The 25,032-nt window shown below is 30.5% G+C and overlaps 1 protein-coding gene across 1 annotated transcript in view; it reads left to right on the top strand.

The window, feature by feature from the left end:
• Nucleotides 1–2,944: 2,944 nt before the first annotated feature.
• Nucleotides 2,945–25,032, top strand: part of LOC111642539 (tyrosine-protein kinase Tec-like) — a 59,745-nt gene continuing 37,657 nt past the window's right edge. The window contains exons 1-2 of the mRNA XM_023388887.1: nucleotides 2,945–3,016; nucleotides 16,446–16,666. Of these exons, the coding sequence (XP_023244655.1) occupies nucleotides 16,520–16,666 (147 nt within the window). The 5' untranslated portion in view covers nucleotides 2,945–3,016; nucleotides 16,446–16,519. The remainder of the gene's footprint in view (nucleotides 3,017–16,445; nucleotides 16,667–25,032) is intronic.

Consider the following 25,032-nt stretch of genomic DNA (forward strand, 5'->3'; position numbering starts at 1 on the left):
AAACATTTTAAGTGTAAAGATATTTTAATAATGAAATGTATTTAAATTAACAGTGAATTAAAAAATATGATGTATTTTCGATTATCATACCACAGGATATCCCGAGAAGTAATGGTGTGTTATAATTGTCATAATAAGAAACATTGTGTGATATAAGGAACTTATATTTCTGTTTTTATTATGTAGCCGGCAAAAGAGGGCTTGGGCCCGAAACGCTTCTCGGCAAATAAGAAATTCCCGAATAAAAGTTGATGATTGAATTGCCAAGTGTCTGTACAGTAGACCACTATAAAACGGGTTCATATAATGCGGATTCGTATATAACGGCGAAGAAATTGCGACATATTCGTATAAATGCGCTAAAAGAGACTAATATGATACGGTAAAACGTCATCGTCCACTCGTGTAGCGACAGGATTGGTCGAATCTAGACCAATAGCGGATTTGCACAAACCATTGAGTTTAAACGAGCAGCGGACCTACTAAAAACCATTTATTATTTAAGCATTTGGCCAATTTATTAAAAATTGTTCAATCTTTTTTTAAACTATTTTCACCCTGTGGGCACTAAGAGGGCCTCTTTTAGCAAGCCCGTTATGGGTTCGGCCAGACCCACAATGGGGCGGCCGGATGGTGAGGGACAGGCCCCGACATATCCGGACGGACCACACCAAAAATTTCTGGGGATTTTTTGACCAGTCTGAATTTGATCCCGGGTCTCCAGAGCAGAGGGCTGCCCGATAGAGGGGTTGTAAAGGGAGGATATTCGCATTATAGTGTAGCACATGTCCGACATAATATATATCGGCAAAAGTCTACAGTGATTGCCCTATTAGTTTTTGAAATACAGTCGACCCCCCATAAGACGGTAGATACGTTCCGTTCTTTATGAATCCATTTTGTACGAGTCCTTTCCAATCACAGCCCGCGCACGTATGCGCTTTACGGACTACGGCTGTTTGAAAGGTTTTCTTCCATAAAATTAATCGATTATTAGACTAATTCGACTCAATATTTCCGAAACACGTATATTTTTTTGGGAATAATCCGTATAAACTATGCTATAAACAAAAAATTGTAGGATTACTTACGGAGTGTGCACCATTCGACAACGCCATTGCTTAAGCTTGTTTTCGTCGCGGAGCAGCGCACCAAATGGTGGGCGCGATTTCTGATAAGTTATTTTTCTGCGAAAACTTCGTTGAACTTTGGAGACATCATTAATATAAATAATTTTTATGGCCGTTGAATAAGAAATGTTTCTTTCACAAGAAATGTATAAAATTAGTGCTGTATTAGACTTACGGTACCTAATTTACATACAGTACAGACGATAGTAAACTCAACTTACTCGCCTAAACTCTCCGTAGCGTGGCGCTGGACGGCGGAAAGTACATATATAAAATTATAATAAAGTTACAATAAATTAAGTTAATATATAATTATATATACAGTACATAATTTATATATAATTATATGTACAGTACCTAGTTTATATATAATTTATATATAATACTGTACAGACGATAGTAAACTCAATTTACCCGCCTAAACTGTCCGTAGCGTGGCGCTGGACGGCGGAAAGTAGTTCGGCTGCCCGATGACGTTTTACCGAATTATAGGAGGTTTTTTTTATCATGTTTGTACGGATACCGTCGCAATTTTTTCGCCGTCGTATAGCAATCCGAACTATAGCAACCCGTGTTATAGGGGGTCGACTGTAATTGGTCGGGAGAGCGGTCTAGATGACAGCGATAGGCTGCCACCTAGACCGCTCGGCCATCCGGCTTGCAAAGGTGCCTGCAGACTATAAAAAGGTGGCACAAGCTATAAAAAAGCGTCTATATTATGCAAGAAAGTTCAAACTCTACGATTCAACATCAGATCAGCGGTCCACACAAGTTGGTGCTGATTGTACTCTGGGTTAACCTGGATTAACCAGGCTTTGCAAACAAGAAATGTGGTTTTGGTCTAAATACAACAAATAAATAACTATATAAAAATAGTTCCACAGGACAATGGACAAATATCATTCAGTAGTTTCTTTAAATTTATAGCAGGGCTGTGGAGTCGCGTAAAAATCTACCGACTCCGACTCCAACTTTTCCTTACCATCCGACTCCGACTCTGACTTTTCCTTACCATCCGACTCCGACTCCGACTCCGACTCCGTTTCATATACATAATAAGTTGGTAAGTAAAAGGGAGTCGGAGTCGGCGGACTTTTTGACGACTCCGACTCCGACTCCGACTTCGGCTAAAACACCAAAACTCCACGACTCCGACTAAGACTCCAACTCCGACTCCACAGCTCTGATTTATAGAATAAATTAGTCATGAATTTTCTGTTGTTTGTTGATAATGGGATTTAGGAACACCTCGAGGATTAGACCAACCCAATATACGGAAGCTCCGGATCGTTACCTTAGTCGCTTGGCCATCCGGCCGTCTATAAAATGGTAATAATTACGTGGTAATAGATTACGCTATTGGTTTACTTACTTAGCTGCTTGTTACTTAGAAATACCAAAATACAATTCGATATGTTAATACATAAATATAAATATTGCATTTCAGTAAATGTTTTAAAAAATTTCACTTTATATCTGTTTTCATTACATATTTTCCATTACATGGTTAATTAATTAATACAGTATTGTTATTTATATTTACACATTTAAATTGTTCAGATGGATGGGCGGTTAAGGCCTGTCTATTCGAGGAAGCTGGATTCGAATTGGGGGTCGGATCGTTGGGCTCCGGATATCTCACTATGGGCAAAAATTATTTAAAAATCTTTTTATCTGTCTCAAAAAATCACTATAATATATTATTTATATAAAATTATAATAAAAGGCATTTAAATAGAAGATATAACAGTTTTTATTAATGAAATATTTCTGTTTAAAATTGGGCGGAATTTGGGCTATTTCCAAAAGCCATCGTTATCATTTGAGAAACAGGATGGGAACGGTTAAATGGAAGGTAAAGTAAAGACGTTTGGATATGTCAAATGGTTGGTATTTTAATCATTTCTCATATTAAACTTAATTTTATACATATTTATTTGAAATTTATGTCAGATATCGATTCACTTAATCGAAATGAAAGAAAAGAGGAAATTTAAAAGTAAATATTTGAAAGATCTTTAAACTTACATGTAAACAAAGGCGTTGACCCATCTGAACGTGCAATTAAAAGATTTTCACCCGTGAAATTCTGCAAGTTTTAATGCTGTAAAATACATTTTTGTTTTGATTAATTAATTGATTTTTAGTAGAATTTTGCAAATTATAAATGTTTACAAGTTTGCAAAAAAAGGATAAAAAGTTAACAAAAGGAAAATTAAAGGTAGTTGCATTAATTAAGGAAAAAATAGTTCATGAGGTTACATTGCAGATATTTCCTTCTCCACCTTATTATGTTTTGGGAGTTGCTTTTTGTCCTAAAGTTCATTACAAAAAGTAACTCCCGAGTGAACCGGAAAATACTATGTTTTGAAATGTTTATTGTTTATTTGAGAAAGGCATATGAATTTCAATTATATTTACTGAAATGTCAAGTTTAAATATTAAATACTATTTTTTAAAAAATTTATTTATAAGATTACTGTTTTAATCGTTTCAAAATTATCTAATGGCTAGGAATGTCAAACAAGAAATAATATTAAATAAGAACTTTTCAAACTAAACATTATTTTGGCTCAATTCGAGCTTCGAATGATACATTTGAGACCTGTAGAGCTGTCACTTGCCTACATTTGAATTTAGCATACTATAATCAATTTATGTCAATTTACTTTTATACTTAATAGATAATTACAAAGAGAATAACTGTTTAATCCGAAAAATTGATTACATATAAATTTTATTAACATATGTAATTAAAACATTAGTCTTCTATAGACATCTTAATCTGTGATAAAATACTTAAACAAAACTGTCTTATGGTGTTATGTCAAATAACAAAGAAAGACTTCAGGCTAAAATATATTTAATGTTAGTATCTGAGATTGTTTTATAGATAGGCTTACTGGACAATCCAAATCCTTACAAATTCTTATACCTCATTCAAATTATCCAATAATTTGGATAAAACTGTGAATGTCAGTTTAGACATTCTTGTTAACTGCATGTTAACACCACTTTAGAGATGTCTTAGTTTTACCAACTGATGATGCATCCTGTTATATTATTCATATTACAGGTTAGTTTAAGGATATAAACATTTAAAAAATTTAACTAGTTTGCTTAGAATACAGATCTTTAATTCAACAAAAATTTTTTGGACGAATTTATTAAATTATTATATATACAGATGAGAGACTTAAGGCTAAAGATTAAATTGTTATTGCTGTGAAATTTTCTATCCTTGGTAGTTCAAAACACACAAGCAGAAAATACAGATATTATTTTGTAAAGACTAAAGATGTAATAGATATTTACTGCCAGTTGTAAGAACAACCATAATCTAAAACTTTCAAACAGTGCAATATTGAATTGGACAGTAACAGTTAATAGTTCAGTTGCTATTTCAAGTTGAGAATGAGATGTCACTGTGACAATGCTGAAGCGCCCCTTATTGCTTCGGCACCACTTGACCGAAAGGTCAACACCACGTTTGCGATGACAAAGTTGTCAGTCTGACACCACTGTGTCTGTAAGGACAGACACAGAAACCTTGATGGCTGCTAATTTAATTTTTTGCACAAACAGTTGCATTTGTAGGCACTTGGACTTGGAATGGAGATGGCCTGAGAGACAGCTGGAAGAAGTGCACACCACAACTTAATAATAAAAGAATAATACATGTTTATTTATGTAAACTATTTACACACATATATATAGGATAACAGAGTTTCATTATAGCTTTTATATAGCATCATATAATGGATATAGCGTAACATAATCGATTAGACTTTATACTAGTTGGTACTGTTTTAATGGGTTTCTAGCTGAGAGAGAGCTTACATTTTTACACGTGATGCTAAATACCTTGAGTTGAATCGACTTGATCAAAGTCTTGAGGTCGCAAAACATCCTGATGACGAGGTGGAGAGGTCTCAGCTAGGTTGGGTAGAGTTAGGCTCCTTGATGGTACAGTTCACTATCAAATGTTTGTTGCTAAGGCATCTGCGGTGAATGGCAGTCGAAGGGATCAGCGATGGAGCACGGTTAAACTACACTCACATGAAAAGGAGGTGGATCAGCAAACTCCTGGGCCCCGATGACTTTCTCGTCCTCGATTCTGCCCTTTTGTTTTGGGGGTCCTCCCCCTAGATTTTGACGTCCTCTTTAAGCCATGTTACTATTTTCAACCAATGGTGAATATTTGTAGTTAGTTCCCAGTGACATATCGAATGTGTCACCTGGGAAAGGAAGTGACTCCGGGGTGAAAAATGCAATCATCCTCTGGTAATTAAATTGAAATTTTTTGCTGGGATTTAAATGAATTGAAGAAAATTTTGTTTTTCTTAAAATTTTTATCAAATCCAGGCTCTCACATCACAAAGTTATTTAACTTATTCATATTAAAAAGCTTCTTGCTTATAATACAGGATCCCCTCGTTATATCATGGATTTGGATATATTGTGCTTTTTTTTTGTCCCCAAATTGTAAAACCTCTTGAGTCAATAAATTTAAAAATATAAATTGCCATTGAATTTTTTTTTTGCAATGAATGATATGTGGTATTTTATTCCTACCATTATCCTTGAAACTATTAGTGCAGGTGAAACAATAAATTTGTCATCTAAATAAGCAAAACAGGTGGACAGATCAATTATCATTTATGTTTCCTTTTGATATTAAAAGTTGTTTATTGGTTTTAAGTACTGTCTCCTCACAAGTTTTTGTGGCATTTCGAATTTACTGTGTAATGTGTAAGGAAAAGATTCATTTATTTCTGAATGGAAAGTTCTAAAATTTTTATACAGTAGTAACTTTATTTTGTTTTTTAGAGAAGTTTTACTCTCTGTAATTATAAATTTTGACATTTTATATGTTCAATGTTTAATCACCAAACATATGCCGTAAATCCATCGGGCTAGTTTTAAGGCTAATTACTAAATAAATTACGTAATTAATTTGGCACTAGAGGTAAGCGTTAGGCGCCATCTCTTATTAATATTAATAATTATAAATAAATTAATTAATTTAAATAANACATTGCCTATCAGAAATATTTAATTTTATTTTCCTCAATGAAACAAATGAACGTGAAAATAAAATTAAAACCTCTCGGTTTTAATTTTATTTTCACGTTCATTGTCAGGGTTTTAAATGTTATGGTTTTAAGTGTACTTTATTATGTATATTGTTTGCCTCTCACTGCTATTACTACTACTTTATGTATCATACTGTCATATCTACTCAAATACTTGTAAATTAATAATTATCATCTATATTTTATCAATCATCACCATTTCTGAGCTTCTCATAACCATTTACATCACAAAGAGTTGATAAGGGACTCAAAGTCCGAAATGCATACTCTAGGAAATAAAAAATGTGATTTTCTAAAGATTGTCCTGTTTCTAATTGATGGTGTAATAAGTCTAGCAGAAAAGCCGTCATAGAGCTTGTAAAATTGAAAAATTAAAACCATAATTTTTTGTAATTTGACAATTCTATAGTATTATTGTTTTGATTCTATAATAATTATGTAGAGTTAATTATCTAAAAATATTTTTTCATTGCTTCAGTTTGTCAAATAGAATAAAGGCCAATGATATATCTTTTTACATATTAATTTAAAGCAAAAAATATTTTCAGAGTAAATGTGTATGAGATTTGCATTTATTATTTTTGAATAGATCATAAGGATTTGAGAGAGATTTTCTAATGATAACTTATTGAAAACATGACCTTTATGAATTTCAAATGTATATGTATATCTAAACAAGATATTTTATTACTTATTAGAGCATTAAAAAAGTATATCATAAAGCAGGATGTTGAACATTCTTTAATATAACTTATGTTTTTTTTATATGTAACGTAATCTATCTTGTTTTCTACAAACATTTTCATATGTTTGATGATTTGTTTAAAATATTTAAACAAATAAGGTTTTTGTAAATTTATAGTTTGAAAATATAGATACACAAACATATACTGTATGTATGTATGTATGTATATATATATATATTTTACAGTGGACTTTTGTTTTTGTCAATCTTATTTAGTGTCAACTGTTGGTTACTATCATTAGTCTCTGAAGTTCTGGCATAAAGCCTATACTTGAGTGTACACTTACTCCACTTAAGGGAAATCTGATTAACATCAACCTTTTTAGTAGTCCAAATTGATACATATAGTGTACTAAACAATATCAGTTAACATCAATGTCACTTCTGATTTATTAATTTCTGCTGTAATTTATATTATTGCTTTCAAAAATAAAAACACACCAATCATACATACCCCAGCATGAAAGTTTTATGTAAAATAAATATTTTTGGCTATATTTATGGGCCTTCATTAGTCAAGAGAGCCATTCTATAAATCAAATAAGTTGTGAAACTAAACCAAATGATTGCCGTAGTTAATCGAACTATTAATTACAGTAATCATTTGGTTTAGTATCAGTGCATTGAGCTTCAGGATCTTTATTGTATTTAAGTTGTGAAACTTTCAAGAATAGAACATTCTACACATGCTCTGATGCAGGTTAAAGTTAAAATTTAAGAATTTTTAAAAAGTATTCTATATCTAACCGTATGGAGTTTTTACACTAAAAATCATAAATGATTAAAATGCAAAGATACATATATAGATTAAAATATTACAAATTAAACATAAATAAAATTAGATGAAAACTGAGCAAATAGAGATTGAGTATACTTTTTAATTACATATTGATCCCATTTGGAATGTTTTCCATTTTTGAAAGTTTATAACATATTCAATTAATAAATGAAGCTCTTGCCTGATGAAAGCCCATAAACATGACCAAAAAATGTTTGTGTTTACATATAAAAAACATTCCAAAATCCAATGCATTGATACTAAACCAAACAATTGCCATAATATTCAGGCTTCAGAATTTTTATTATATACTAGCAGACCCCGCCACGCATTGTTGTGGCTCAAAATGTATCTATTATAAATGTATAACACTTCCCCTGTGTGGGGGGAATTTTTCGAAAAATTTCTTCTTAGTGTACATTCTCTTGGCGTACCCTATTAAAAAGCAATGAAAAACGCAAAAACCCGCATTTAAAATAGTATAATAGAAGCCAAGTTCTTCAAGGTAAGCCTTAATCCTGTCCCTCTCCCCCACAGGGGGAATATTGAAAAATCCCTTTTTAGTGTATATTCTGTTGACATATTAAAACGCTATTAAAACGCAATCAAAAACGCAAAAAACTGCATCTAAAATAGTATAATAGAAGCCAAGTTCTTCACAGTAAGCCTTAATCCTGTTCATCTCCCCCCAGTGGGGGGAATTTTGACATGTATATTATATAAAAACACATGCATATTCGAATTGTGTGAAAATTTCAAAGGAATTGGTAAGAACAAACGAACATTACATTTCTATTTATATAGATAGATAGATGATCTGCTTTAGTTCATCCTTACAGAAAAGCAAACTTAGGGCGTCATACTTGTAGCGCCATCTGTTGGACATAAAAGCCTTAACTCTAGATGATATCTTTTAATTTATATGAATGTTTAACAAAAAAATCTGCAGGTTTGATTAGTAGTAAACATTCCGGGGGTCATAAAGATGCTACAGTTAAAATTTGGTAACGATTGGTTCAGTAGTTTTCATGGTTAGTGGTCACAAACGAAAAATACGTTGACTCTTTATATAGTAGTATAGATACATACCATGCCAGGTAAAGCAAGTGAGTAGCTGTGAATGGTTATATCTAAGTTTAAATATGTCTGGAAACAAAGAATTGCTCAGAGGTCTGGGTGGCATACCAGCAGTGCACAACTTGATAAACTGAAGATGTGAGTTCAAATCCTACTCTGGGCCAGTTCTTTCCTTCCAGACCTCTAAATTATTTAATAAATTATTATTAAGATTATCAGCACAAAACCTTTCTCACTAAATACTCTAAAATCTTTTTCCCCAACTTTAGCAAGTATCCTATCTGCACACCTCCCTTCTTTACCAATAGTATGTATTTTTCGCCCTCGGTATCATATACCTATCACCGACGATGACGTCACTGGTAAGACGATACCTGGGTAAACATTGGCAGCATTTNTATTTGTCTTTAAATGTTATTGTTAAAGAAACAATAATGCTAAATGTTATCAATATTTACATAAATGTTAATTAATATGACATAACCATAAATAAAATTCAGTGTTGAAAAACTAAGCTTATTTATTAAAAACACTAAACCTATAAACCAGCAAATTTTTATAACAATTGCAAACGTTTTCACTCATATTGAACAGGCAAACTAATCATCAGCAAACTAATTGCCAAATGTTGAAAACAAATAGGGGATTGCTGATTTGGATTTGTATCCCATTTTGCCAGTTTTAAGTGGTGTTTTTTTTTCTAAGCTTATTTTATATCAGAAACACTTGCTGATGAAAGAACAGAGGATAGAGATTTCATAGCATGCATAATCTGTTTAGTAAAAGCCCAGAATTTTTAGTACTTGGTTATATTGCTCATTTTCTTTGTCTCTCGACAAGTGCGATATAATGAGCGGCTACTGTACTAATTTACAAAAACATAGTTAACCAAAAACTAATGAACTGGGCTTATTATAGTCCTAGTTTGTTTAATTAACTCTTTCCAAAATGCAAAAAAGGGCCAGTAAGGCTGAAATGTATTTTGGAAAGTTATTTAAAATGCTAAGAATATAATAAGCCTGGTTCATTAGTTTCTGGTTAACCATTTTTTTGTAAATATTTAATTGATTGTTTAGACTGTTTTGTTTGTGATTTGATCCTACAGATTTAATTATTAATCTGTTTCCTATAAAATTGATTTTTATAGCTCAAATATCCAGTATCAATGGAAGGATTTTGTGTAATGATTGTCTAATCAACTGACCGATTAAAAAAAATATATATATATATAATTTTATCGTGGTGTTGATTTTGGGAAATAAAATTCAGTTTTTGATATTAGTGTTNTGTTCTAAATTATTTAATAAATTATTAAATTACGAAAATTATTAATTTAGATAAGAGATGGCACATAATATCTACCTCTAATACCAAATTATTTAATTTCTAAATATTAATAATAGCTAAGTAACAGCCTGATTTATTATCGCAATTGTTTGATTTAGTTGGTGTTTACATTAAAATTTCCATGCTGGAGTTTAAGATTGGTGTGTTTTTATTTTTGATAAACAGATCAACAGTTCCAGCTTTTGTGTGAGTTTAAATTATCTCTTTTGTAAAGTGTCACAAAATATAAGTAAATTTAGTTGAATTTTGTTTTTTAAAAGACACATAAAAAAAATTTGCATCTGGCAACATGCATGTTATATGAAAGTATTGCATGCTTTTTAATTGTATGTTTGTTTTAAGGATTTGTTTTAAAATCTCAAAATCTAAATTAAGAAGTATGTACTGTACAAGTAATAAGGCCAGGAAAGCAATAAAAAACTGGTTCTGATTGATTAGGTGTATGATAATTAGGGGAAGAAATTTTGGATGCAGGATTAATTTTTAAACAGCAGGACTTGGATGTAAACTGTATTTTTGAACTTGCTATGATTGTTAGGGGCATTTAGCAGGAAGTTATGTAATACTATTTAGCATCAATTTGCATTTTTGGGTAAATTTTTTTTTTGTCTGCAACTAGGGTTTTTCAAACAGGATCCCAATTGTTTTTTTAACCCGGGAAATCTTGCAAATTTCTTAAAAGTTCATTTTTTTCTTGTTTTGTGTTAAGGTTATGTCTTCTCTTAAATTTATTAAACATGATTCCACTCATATCAATTGAATCGGAAAGGGCATTTTCAGTAGCAGGACTTTTCATTACTAAAATAAGAATCAGATTGAGTGATCGGAGTATTGACCATCTTTGCTTTTTAAAATCTTATTATAAAAATTTACAATAATATTTTGTATTATGTTTTATTTAAAAAATGAAAATTACCTTTTAAGTTACCTTTTCATTTTTTTTTAATTTTCAATTCAATTCAAAGCATTTTTTGTTGTTGTTGTTGTTGTTTGCAGTTTCCAGCAAACTTTAATAAATTTTTTCTATTTGCAAAAATTTCTATATAATTCAAAGGTAATTTTTAATATATATCTTACACAGCATTTTTATTATGATTTTGGAGGTTGCAGAACATATTAAATTACTTTAAAAAATGAAAAATAATTATATCATTTGATTTCAAGATATTTTGTATATCTTAAAAATAATTAATTCTATCCCGGGATCCTGGAAAACAGTTCACTTTTTTCCCGAAATCCTGGGACAAGCAAAAGATTGGGAAATGAGAAACCCTATGTACAATCTCATCTCAAATCATAGGCAGTAGTTGCAACAGGAAGGAAGGAATAACATGAGAATCTAAAAGATTAGCTAGTTGTCTAAGACAATGAGAACTATAGACATCAAGTTTTATAAAAGCATAATTTTGTAAACTACGGAATACCAAAATGGCAAGTGGTGAATTAAGAGATATTGCAAAAGAATAAATACTCAAAGGATCAGATAGATACAGGTGGAAGAATTGTGAGGTGTAGGATTTGTCACATAACACTTAGTGTAGATGAAAACATCAAAAAACACAGATTGAGACATATTAAAACTAATTAATGTGTGAAGAAAAAGGAACTGATAAACTATCAATACTAATAATTATGTGAAAGCTAAATTTGGTGAAGAAATTTTTGTTTGATTTAGTTTTTCGTTAAAGTTGTTTTGCTAAATCATAAAGGATAATTAAACTGTTTCCCATGGACTTATTTCCTTGTTGAAGATGACATGTCGAATGTATCACCTAGAATCAATGAGTGAAAATGTGACTATTGGCCCCGGTGTACTAAACCTCCTAATAAAATCATGGGAAAAACCCAGGAGGAGCCCCTAATAAAAAGGAGGGGGTGACAACAAGTCGAAGCAGTCGTCATCAACCCTTTTTCCTAAGTGTGTGTGTTCTGAATTGCTGTCAGTCATTGCTACTTCTGCTGCCCAAGAAGCCGAGAAAAAAAGGATTACCCTCCAAACTGAGTTGCCGATCTTTCCCCGATTTGTGCATCGATACGACTAGGACTCACAAATATTTTAAGGTATTTTTCATCTCGCAAACTTACTATGAGCTCTCTCTCTCTCTCTCTCTCTCTCAATCAGGGTTGCATTAGGTTTATCTCTCTATATACCTCGCCTTTTAGCAATTGTACTAAGTGTCTAACTTACTTTTTAGCTATTGTGCTAAGTTTCTGAAATGATTGAAACCTTGTAAATGATATCTTGTAGAACTTGTAAATAATATTTATCAATAAATGGGTATTTTTGTTAAATGTTAATTTGTGGAGTGTACTTTTTCCGGTCACTTCCATCCGCCTCTATTCTGAGTCCTGAAGCCCACAAACGCAACTGCTCGCTCAATGGAATTAGTGGCCAACCTGTTTCTGTGTCTGTCCTGACAAGGTACTGACCCTGGGGTCATAATTACAATCAACCATTCAGTAATGAATCATTTTCATTAAACAGACAACTTAATCAGTCTTATGTTGATATTACTGCTGCATTTATTGAAGCTGATATACCACTCTACAAGCTAAAAAATCCTACTCTAAGAAGTTACTTAGAAAAAATGTACTAGGAGTTGTTCCTGATGAGGTACACTTCAGCAGTTCCAAACTTATTTTAATTGCAGAATCCTTTTTACCCTGATAAAATCTTTTGAAATTCTAATAATATTTACTTATTATAAAAAAAACAAGAAATAAAAGAATCAAAAATACTGTATTGTAGATACAAAAAAAACAATAGATTAATAATGGAAAAGCAAATATTAATTCAAATTGGTAATTAATGTGAAGGATTTTTGCAGACGATTTTATTAGCAGATAATTGGGAGCTGAACTAGTGGTGAAAGAATCTATTGTATTTGATTTTTTTTTTGCGAAATTCTGAACAAACCCTAAATTATTCAAATATACCTACTTCTGGAGAACAGTTTCTCTAACAAGAATGATTGCTTTAGTATTTGAATACATAGGAAAGAATCAAATACATGATTTGATTTCTGACTATTAGGTTCCACGGATTTTATTTTCCATAAATATGAGCCTTGCAGTCTGTGCATAAGTTCCCTTTCCCTATGGAATATTAATAATTTTTGTAAACATTATTTAAATATATTTTTAATACAGATTTTAAATTAGTAATTAATGCTTAAAAACATTGGTGAAACTTTTGGTTTCACAGAACATAAGTTGAGAACTATTGGTCTATATCAGGGATGTCCAACCCACAGCCCACGGGCTGCACCCTAAATTTTTTATGTACATTTTTATTTATTTTGGTAAAGTATGGTGTAAAAATTATTCTTGTTTCATTGGTTACAGTTTGATGTTGTAATGATGTAATCGGTGCTGAAAAACTGTACTACACCACATGTACAAGGTGCGTTCCATAAGTAATGTGACTAATTTTTTCACGACACAATGATATGCCATAGCTAGTTCTAACCTGCTGTGCTAGGTGGTGTGGGGTGTTAGATTCAAAACTTGCCCAGTCTCGTTTGCCTCCAAGCTGCCGGCGTGTGAGGACGTTCATTCCCGTGAACCACATTTTGAGTTAATGTAGCATGGAACTATGGATCATTTTGTGGAGCAACATTACGCTATCAAATTTTGCATTAAACTTGGGAAGTCCGCCACCGAAACTTTTACATTAATTCAGCAGGCCTTTGGGTGATTGCTTCTCCAAATCACAAGTCTTTCAAGGATGGCTGAGAGGAGGTCATCGACAAATCTTGCAGTGGATGTCCATCAACCTCCCAGATTGTCTTCTTTGACGTCAGAGGCATTAACCACCATGAATTCGTACCTGTCAGGACCACTGTAAATGCAGCTTTCTACTTGGAAGTGTTCAAAAGACTGAAATCCTAGTCATGTGCTGCCGAAGTGATATCAAGGATACGCGGAAACTTCATCACGACAACGCACCAAGCCACAGCACCTTCACTGTCAACGATTTCCTGGCCAGGACCCACACCCCATTGGTTCCACAACCACCTTACAGACCTGACCTGGCTCCAACCAACTTTTTTTGTTTCCCCACATGAAAGGGAAACATTGACATGATTGAAAACATCAAGGCTTATGTTACATCAGCTCTAAAGGACATTCCGGAGAAGGCCTTCCAGACCTGGAAACACCGCGTTCACAAGTGTATTGATGCAGGAGGGTGCTATTTCGAAGATTTTTGGAGGTTGCTGAGGAAGGCCCATAAACATGACCAAAACATGTAAAAATATGTCCAATAAATGATTTTTTATGAATTTGGTTGCATTATTTATGGAACGCACCTTGTATAATGTACTGTTGTGAACTATTCTTTTGTGCATGAAAAACATCAAAACTGCTGAAAGAAATAGGTTAAGTGATTCCCATTTAACTAACATTCTTACAATATCATAAAAGCAGATATTAACAATATAAAAGGAAGTCAATGTCAAAAATCACATCGAATTAATTTTTATATTGTGTGAGTATAATTTTTTTACAGTCAATAATACAGTATTTTATTTAATTATATATATATTTGTTATTATTTTGATTAATTTGATATTCACATTGAACTTTTTACAAACATATATTTATATAAAGCACCTTTGTGGCCCACTGAATATATGTAAATTCCTAATTTGGCTCATTAGCAAAAAAGGTTGGACAGCCTGGTCTATATCAATCCATGTATAACTCAAAAATCAAAGAAATTATAAGTGACTTTATATTATGCTAGACAAAAACAACAGATGAACTAAACAGGTTCATTCTCAAAATTCTAGTTGTACTACTCAATAGAAATAGTCAGGCCAATGTTGTTTAAAGCTCACATTCCCAAGAAAACTAATTCAACTACAGTAATGCAAGTCCTTAATAGTATAATGGTAAGCCAGTGACCACTGCTTACAAGATGAGATTTGTTAAAACAGATGAGACAAGTTATATTCTTCTTGCATTTTCATAACTTAGGTCTTGTATCAGAATTTCAAGCATGCTACTTATATAGCTCATGCAATTCACAGAATTTGCAAGAGAATTCGAATTAAATTTTGTCTCACAAATGAATGAATAACAGATTTCAAGATCCTAGTGAAGTGTCTTGTATGGATTCAGATGTACCAAGAATTGACCAATCTTCCATTGCCTCCAACATTAGTAGTGACACACTAAATACGGAACCTGTTACCGGTGTAATTTTGCGTGAAAAAATCTTCCTTTCACAAACGTTTTCGAGCTGTCCAGATAGCTCTTCCTCAGGTATAGAAAAAATTCCGACGGAACACTTCGAAAAATGGAACGTAGGTATTTAAATAAAAACAGGTTCCGTATTTAGTATTTCATCCCCGGTGTCAGAGTGAAGTTTAATTTAATTAGTAGTGACACATTGGGAATTATGGGTTGCTGCTACAGCTTTCTACTGTGAAAACTTTGATCAAATGCCAACTTTCCTGAATGCTTTAAGTGAAGATTCTAAAGCCATTTTAAATATACAGAAACTGTCAGCTAACAGTGACCTCCAGAGTAAACTGTTCTCAGTCCATACCTACAAGAAGTTATAATTAAACTTGGAAGCAAAGTCTAGAAAAAGAAAAGCAATGGAACATTGACAATGATGTTAAGAATAATTTGGAAGGTTTTGCAAAAACTGTTGGCAAGTCTGAAAAAATCTTGATCTTGAGAAAGTTGCCACAAAAAGTAATCTCACACACAGACTACTCACTAAATTAATTGGATTAGTTAAATTAGTTAGCAATTCAATAGATGCTTGTTTTGTTGTTTTGTTATCTTCATTGACTTATTTAAACTAAAAAAAAACATTCTGACTATATATTTTCTCACATTGTTAAATTAGCTGAATACATTGACATAACTGTATTTACAGTAAGTAAGAAAATATATCAATTATTTATAATAGGTTTTTTCAAGTTACTCTTTTCTCATTGTATCTGATGAGTACTTTGGCATTTTGTGCTCCTTCAAATAAAATGTATATCTAAAAACAGAAATTTCAGTGTTTCAAATGATGCATAATGAAATATTACTATATCTATATGATTTATACCAGTGACATACATATCTGGGGGGTTGTTTATGGTGCTGCAGCACTCCCATGATACCAAAGCAATCAGTTTTGTTACTTTAAGATAAAAATACAATACAGTTGAAAACATTGGCATGATTAAATTTTTCATTTAAAGTGTTTTATTTACAATAAATATCATATTATTGTAATTTTTATAAAATATGTTTTCTTTAAACAGAGTTTCTATTTCAAAATGTGATTGAAAACAGAATTTTGGAACTTGGACTGATAGGTCTGTAATGAGGGAGGATTATGGCAAGTAAAGAAGATAATGTTATGAAACAGGCATTTATGATAAAGAGATCACAGAATAAAAAGAGATTGGGACCAGTTAATTATAAATCTCGTTGGTTTGTTTTAACATCTAATACTTTATATTATTATGATGGAAATCAAGAGGTAAGATATAATTTATATATTAGTTTGTACTTAAAAATAAATTTTGTTAAAACTGTTAAATTAAACACATTTCATATTTATTTAAAACATACAACATTTTATAAACATAAATAATAATAATATGAAAGTTCTAATGAATAAAACATTACTTAAATATCATTAAATTTGAATTTTATTAAATTTTTGATTGTCAGGTAATAAAGATCATTTAAAAACTTAATATTGTTTTAACTGAGAATGTTAGAAATATTTTTTATAGCAGTAAAAATTTGACCTTGATTCAATAGTTCAGTTAAATAAATCATCATTATTTTATTCTTATCATTGTTTCTTCCTAGTCAGGAAGAAACAAGATAAGAATGGAATAACGGGTGTGTGAAATGATAGTCTGTTGTAAATTTATATATAAATAAAGTTTAGCCATTAGCAAAGGAAAATAAATACTTCATAATTTATGTCCGGTTCTATTTGATCCTTTTTATTTGATTTATTTAAATAAGTTTGTTTATTGTTGATCATGCAAATTCAAATACCACATTTTAACAATTACAGTCTATGTTGTTATATAGGTGTATCTTTGACTTTTATAATATGTAGTGGACTGTAATAAATTAATTAAATTTAACATTACAAAAACATAATTGTTTTCAACAACAAAACAAATTTGATTTTACTTAATTAATTGAAAAAGTTAGTTAAAATATATTATTACTGAAATATATAAAAATTTGAATAATTCAAATTTAAAGAAAACAAGATTTGTTCTAAACAATACATTTTACAAATTAAAGTTTGTTTCAAAAGTTTAGTAATTTTATTTTCTCTGAATTTCAGAATAAAAGTTTAAGTATTTTTATTGCATAAGACATATAAAAATATCTAACTTAAGTTAGAAAATACAGAATAAACAAATATTGTTTAGAGATCAAATAAAATTTGACAATTATACTTGCCTATTAAAAATATTGCCTTGAAAGTTTAGGTAAAACTAAAAGACTATTTAAAATTTAATCATTATGACAGATATATTAAAGATATTTTTGTTGTTTGAAATAAAAAAAATATCAGCAGTTTTTGCTAACAATGGCAAAGCAAAAATGATTTGTGATTTGAAGAAATTGCAAATATGTGGAAGTTAAAATTGAAAGGTCACATAGTTGCAGAGATTGCAAAGGTTAAGATGCATTGTATGTAAAGTTTATAAAATTATTGAATGAGAATAAGATTTCAGCCATAATTGCTATTTGAATATCCAAAGTTAATACAGTAGAGCGTCGTTTATCCGAAGGTCGGTTATCAGAAACGTCGGTTATCTGAAGAATTCCAGTCGACAAATTTAAATTTTCGCCAGTGCTGTGGCGCTGTAATCTTTGGCTATGTCTTTGGCTACTCAAATATTTTACGTTTTTGATACTAAATTAACTTCTGAAGTATAATTTTTTATTGTTTTTATATTTTTCAATATATTTATTTTGTTTGTACAAAATAAAAAAATAATTTTTAACAATACAATAGTCTTCGTTAGGCTTAACATCAATGAAAATTCAACACGAAGCGACACGCAACGGAGAAAAATTTCAACATGGGATAAATTAATATATTTTTCCGTACATAATTGGTTATCCGAAAAATAAGTTATCCGAACAAGCCCAGTCCCCAATTGATTCGGATAAACGCCGCTCTACTGTATCACATCAAATAAAGACACTGAACACACCTTACACTCTCTTTTCCAGCAATTAACTTTAATTGAAACAAATGTTTTTGACTTGATTGAAAGGCCTTTATCAGGTTTTTAAATAGTGATTCTAGTTTTTCTACAGACTGTTTTAATTAAAGTTATTGCTGGAAAAGTGTGTAAGATGTGTTCAGTTTCTTTATATACTCTGGTAGTTCCAGCTTTGACTATTATGGATAACATCACATCAAAATGACAGAAAGATCTTAAGACTTGTAGCTTCTCAAATTTATCAATTCAACAAATTTTAAAAGAATCTGAATGCAGAATATCCAAGGACATGGTTTACAGAAGGTTAAAAACAAATCCAAATACTGTGCTAAGAAAAATATACTGCAAACCTCTTTTAGCATCTGAATGTTATAAAGCAAGATTAAAATGGGAAAAAGAACATATATCATGCAAACATGAATACCTTTCAATTATTTTCAGTAATGAAAAATGTGGAATTTAGAAGGCTTGGATGGTTGGAATTATCATTGGCATAATATTAGAAAAGAGCAAGATCATTCTATTATCATCAACTTGGTAGTGAATTATTTATGGTATGGGTAGTATTCAGATTTAATGGAACTGTTAGTTTAGTGTTTTTAAATGGACATCAGCATGCAGAAAACTACTAAATAACTTTAGAAAATAATCAATTGTCTATTGCTGAATTAATTGGGAGGATCTAACTGGATATTTCAATAGAACAGCATTTCAATTCATATCTCAAAGTTTATGAAAAATTGACTTAAAAATGTTACTGTTATGAAGGGTCACCTGAACTATATTCAATTGATAATTTGGGAGTCATGACCTAAGAAGTTTATAGTGGAGGAGGGCAGTTTTCTAATCTTTCTGGGTTGAGAGTCAATAGAATAAAACAGGTGAAATCTAAAAGTTTACAAAAATTTCAGCTTTGAGTGGAGCTTTACAAAAATTAATTTTCTCTGTCCCAAATAGAAATTTTGAGATTATAAAAGCAAATGGAAAAGACAATTAAACAATGGAAATAATTTTCAAATGTATATACTATTATTTAGTGAAAATTACCTAAAATTTTGAAACAGTACTGTTATTTATATTTAATTATTGTAATTTTCTTGTGAAGAAATTTACATTTATTGTTAATTCTTTTGTATAGTTCAAAACAATTGTTCTAAAATACATGTATTATTATTAAATATATATAAATTTACTTTCATTCAAAAATTTTCAAAAAATAATGTTACATACACTTTTCAGACTGACCTTGATTAAAATAAACTACTTATGAAAGAAAATTTATTGTTTATTATTCAAATGACATAAAATGTAATTAGATTTTCTTAAAAATATTGATAACTGATATCACTATAAAATTAAAGTTGGAAAATAGCCATTTTAATAATGTTCAGGAGACAGCAATCAATACTAACTAAATCAATACTAACTAAAGAATTTGTTTAAAGAATATCACAAGTTTTTCTAAGACTTGTGTATAATTTTAAACATACGAGGCATGTTCAGAAAGTAAGTGTACTAGATTTTTATATTTTTTTAGAAAAAATGTAGTTGAAAATTTAATTCCACCCAAGTGTGCCTTTAGGGAGGTGAAAATATGATAATTGGAGGTCTTCAATAACAGTTTCTCTGATTTTTTTGCACCAACTCATCAGTCAAAATGGAAGGTCTTCCACTCCTCTGTTTGTCATGAACAGAGGAGTGGAAGACTTTTCATTTCTGCCTCCACTAAACTTCCTACACCACTTAAACACACTCGTTCTGTTCATAACACCTTTGCTGTAAACTGTTTTGATTTGTGAAAAAATTTCAATAGGTGTTATTCCTTCTGTGAGTAGGAAGCAGATCACAGCACATGGCTCACACTGGGCAGGATTTCTTACCGACATCTTTCATGCAAATGGACACTACAATGTGAGTTTACGTACTACTATGTTGATGCAATGCTTGCTCCGTCAGGAGATCTCTCTCTACCACTTAGTGTTGCCAACCCTCAAAAAACAAAAAATCACAGCCTGTTATGGTCACAGTACACTTACTTTCTGAGCATGCCTCGTAAAAATAATAGGTTCTACTGACTAGTTGTATGTTAAGTTCTTATTACAGTTAAATTTTTAAAATTTATTAATCTAATAGGGATTTCAAACTTTCAAACTTTTTTATAAATATTTAAATATACAGATTAGTCATGGAATTAGGAAATTAGTTGCATTCAAGAGATATTGAATATTTAACTTTGAGATGATCAAATTTTAATGCAAATATTGCTTAGTCAAAATTTTGGGATCAATACAATGTTTACTGTCTATTTCCATAATACTTATCTTGCTGTATTAATCTGTATATACTGCAGCATTTTTTGGTATATTTGCTCTAATAGAGCTTTATGTAATATAATTATTTATTGAATGCTCTAGTCAGACTTAATCTTCACTGCTGCTATCCCAGTATGAGTTAAATTTATAAAAAAGATACAGAGAACTTATCTAAAGTTATTATTGTTTGCTTCATATCTAGTTGAATCTGTTATCATCTTTATTGGCTACATGGTCTCCTTATTATTAAATTTGTCACAATAGTTGATTCAACAGACAACAATTCAGACTTCTTTTAATATCTTTTATTTGAAATCAATATGCATTTCAGACCTTTAATTCCTTTTCAGTTGATTTTTTACTAAACATTTTTTGACATTATTATCCTATATTTATAATAATTTAACCTTTTTCAACTTGTTTTTCTATAATGATGATGATATAAATCTTGTAATTGTCATCTATTGAATTGACTATTGTGAAAAATTTAGTAATAAAGAACTAAGTATCCAATAAAGTTATCTAGACTTTTCTACCTTCATTTGTTTATTCACATAGATTTTTTGATTCTGGATAGTTTTCATCTATTGAGTGTAAAAAAGTTACTTTATTTCACTGTGATATTTACTTTTATTGTTGTATAAAAATTAAGATCATAATGAAATAATGAACAAACCTTCCTATTAATAGAATAGCAAAGTTTGTTAACAGAAGTATAACAATTTTTTTTTTATTATTACTCTTGTAGCTGCAGAAATTAAATGCATTGATTGTAATGTAATTCTATACTTTTCTAGAGTGTAAGTTCTCTGTTCCAAAAATACACTCCAGCGTATACAAACGATAGAGAAATTACAGTAGATTTACTCTGTTACTGAAGTATGTGAGAATCTAATGAGAACACATTTTAATGATGTATAAACAGATTTTCTTATTGTTCTCACTTGAGAAAGCAAAGCTTTTTTAGATTTTTTTCTGGTTTAGGGCTTAAACTTTTTTCATATGTGATCCTTTTGCCTGAGAACATTTTACCTGACCCTGAGTATATACATAAGCAGACACACAAAATAAATATACAAATAAAACATTAACTAATAATAAATTAAACAAATTTAATTCCAAACAGTTTGTTATACTTATAATTTTACCACTTACTATTAAGTAAGATAGGACAAAGGCAAGTTTGCATACTAATGAGATGGATGTGCTTTGTTTATTTTTGCATAGAGTTAAATCTTGGCTGAATGTTTGATACTGCATGATGCAAAACATTTTTCAAAGTTGATTGATATTGATTTTACAATTATCAGTGATGAAAATGATAAAGGATATAACAAATGTAGCAAGAAGCATATTGAATAGATTGTATAATAATGAGAATTTAAATAATACTGTTCTGACCACTTTAACACACAATAAGAGTAAAGATCTTAAGTATGAATTTTGTCTCAGGAATTGGAAGAATTGATTGTACTGTACAAAGCTTGGTACCAATCAAAGCAACTGAGAGCAATTTTGGTTCATTATCTCAGGAAATAATTATTTAAGAAGCATTAGGTAAAAAACTCAAAAATGTTCTATTTTGTATAAAACCAACACCATCACAAAATGAAAAAACTTCTCCTTTTCTGGAATTTTTGTGTCAAAATAATGGATCCTTTTGTTAGATAAATCAATAGATTCTTCGTATGTACTGAAAAGTTATTTTAATAATTTTTAGTAAATACAGGAACAATTACAATTAATTTTTAATATATTTAAAAAATCAAGTACAGGTAAACATGAGACAATCTTATATCTTCTAGTCTTACTTTGTATGGTTTCTCCCACCTCATTTTTTTTCTAATTAATCCAAGTCTTTTATAAATAATCAATGTTTATTTTAAATTTCTAGATTCTTGAGAATTTAAAAAAGTAAGTCAATTCTCAAGAAATTTTTTTACTGATTCAGGAATTCCTGATTCTCAAGAATCCAAAAAGTTAACAATCCCTAGTTACAATGTAAAATCCAAGAATGTACAAATTTTATACTTAAATGCTGAAGAATGATAGTAATTAAATAAAAATTAGAAGATTGCTGTAAGAATACAAAACTTTTCTGACATTACCTCACAGGATGTCATGTGCAATGCAAAATTTGAATAAATCTATTGATAGTAGAATGAAACTGAATAGGGGAGTAGATTTAATTGAAAAATAGTAGCTGATTACAGTGGAATGAAGTGACATCCAAGTTAATATGAAGCATCGTACACTCACTTCCAGCAGAAATGATATGTATTGGAATCATAAAAACAAATGTTTTCAGCCTCTTTCAGGGGCCTGCATCAGTCATGACTCATTACAGAACATTAACAGAGATTCTAAAATTTAGAATGCTTAACGGGTAAGTGATAAAATTTACATTAAAGTTGTACATTTTATCACCTAATATATTATTAATATTTATGTATTGAATTGTGGGTTTGAGTCCTACTTTGGGCTGATTATTTTCATCCACAACCTTCTAAATTAATTATTAAATATTAATTCAATTATAATTATTAAATTTATCAAGAGATGGCACCTTACACTTATATCTAGGCCAAATTACTTGACATTTAATTAGTAATTAGTAGCATTATTACAGCCCAATGTAATCTGGCAATCATTTGGCATTGAGATGAACATGACAGCTAGCAAGTTAGAAAAAGTAAAGATTTCAAAATATGCTCAAAATTCAGAAAACTTGCTTGCAAAAGGTGAATGGGGAAATAAATGTGTCACTGCAGTTTGTGTCAATTGTGTCAACTGAAAAACATTGAGATATCTATATCATAGTCAATTTCAAATACTCTTCAGAGCCAGATAAATTTAAAACTTAATGTATATTGAAAATAAACGTATGTACAGTTACAATTAAAGTTCACATATAAGAATTACAAACATTAGATATTAACAAAGTTTGAGGTAATCGTCCACTGCAACAGGTCCGTCGGAAAAGCACCTTGCGATGTACAAATTCAAAGTCCACAACAATACAACAAGATGAGGCAATCTTCTAAACAGCTTAGGCGAGCTAAGGTCAGCGTGAGTTCACTTCCAATGTCCGAAGCCGAACTGAACTTCCCGCCAGAACTTCAATGCTTTTATAGGATTGAGATAGCATTGGATTCCACCAATCAGCATTTACCAGCTCTATAAGACGTCTGCCTATGGTCTGATGTCTTTTAACCAATGAGCGGTCAAGTTTTCAAAATAGTCCGATCGCCGTTTCTATGGCGACAACGGTTGTTCATAAAAAGGCGGGAAAACTGAGTGCCAGACGATTTTTATATCCCGACAATCATGCTCACTATATTTTACCTTATAATAAAACACGATTTTTATGTAAATTTTTGTGATTAACAAAAAGGAATTATAAATTCAATTATTAAAACCAATGGGATCGGTGATAATATTAACACACTAAAAATAAAAATTTTTAGTTAAAAAACAAGTAAAAATTATACTCTTTCTATTTCCGACTTCGAGGATTCTATGAGCCAAAACAAGACAAACAAGTAGCAAGGAACAATCATCATTTTATTAGTTTTATAGTATAGTTTCATCCAAACATATTGAGGAATATGCAAATAGAATACATAAAAATTTAAAGTTTACAAGTGAAGATGAACAACAAAATAAAATGAATTTCTTAGATGTCACCATAAAAAGAGAAGAAACAAGTGTATCATTTAGTAAGTATGAAAAACTATGTAATGATGGTAAAACTATTAACTTTAAATCTTACTGTCCTTTAGAAAATAAAAAGAATGTCTTTAATATGGAATTGAGAAAGATATTAAATCGAACAACTCAGCAAGAAAACATAAACATCAAAGTAAAACAATTGTTTAAAAAATTTCAGTTAAATGATTATCCGAAGCATATTCTTTGTAAGTGGTACAATTAATATTTAAAATGTAGATTTAATATTAAAAACAGCATATAAGATATTTCTTATGTAAAGTTTCCTTATGTTACTAATGTTTTTGAAAAATATAAACCAATATTTAAAAAATTTTCTGTATGCATAGTTGCAAGCCAAAAGAATAAAATGTCAAACATTATCATCATAATAAACAGTGAAAATTCACCCAGAGACCAATTTAAGATCGCCGGTGTCGTATATAGGATGTCATGTACTGTACATGTGGAAGCCCAAATTATTACATTGGAGAAACCGGAAGAAGATTGGAGTTGAGAGTAAAGGAACATGAGGCGGCCATTAGACTGAGAAGAACGGAATCAGCATGGTTTTTACATTGTAGAGAATTTAATTGTAATATAAATAGCTGGAAGCA

This window comes from Centruroides sculpturatus, unplaced genomic scaffold (genome assembly GCF_000671375.1).
Source record: "Centruroides sculpturatus isolate CEXI.00-Female unplaced genomic scaffold, Cexi_2.0 scaffold1639, whole genome shotgun sequence".
NCBI lineage: Eukaryota > Metazoa > Arthropoda > Arachnida > Scorpiones > Buthidae > Centruroides > Centruroides sculpturatus.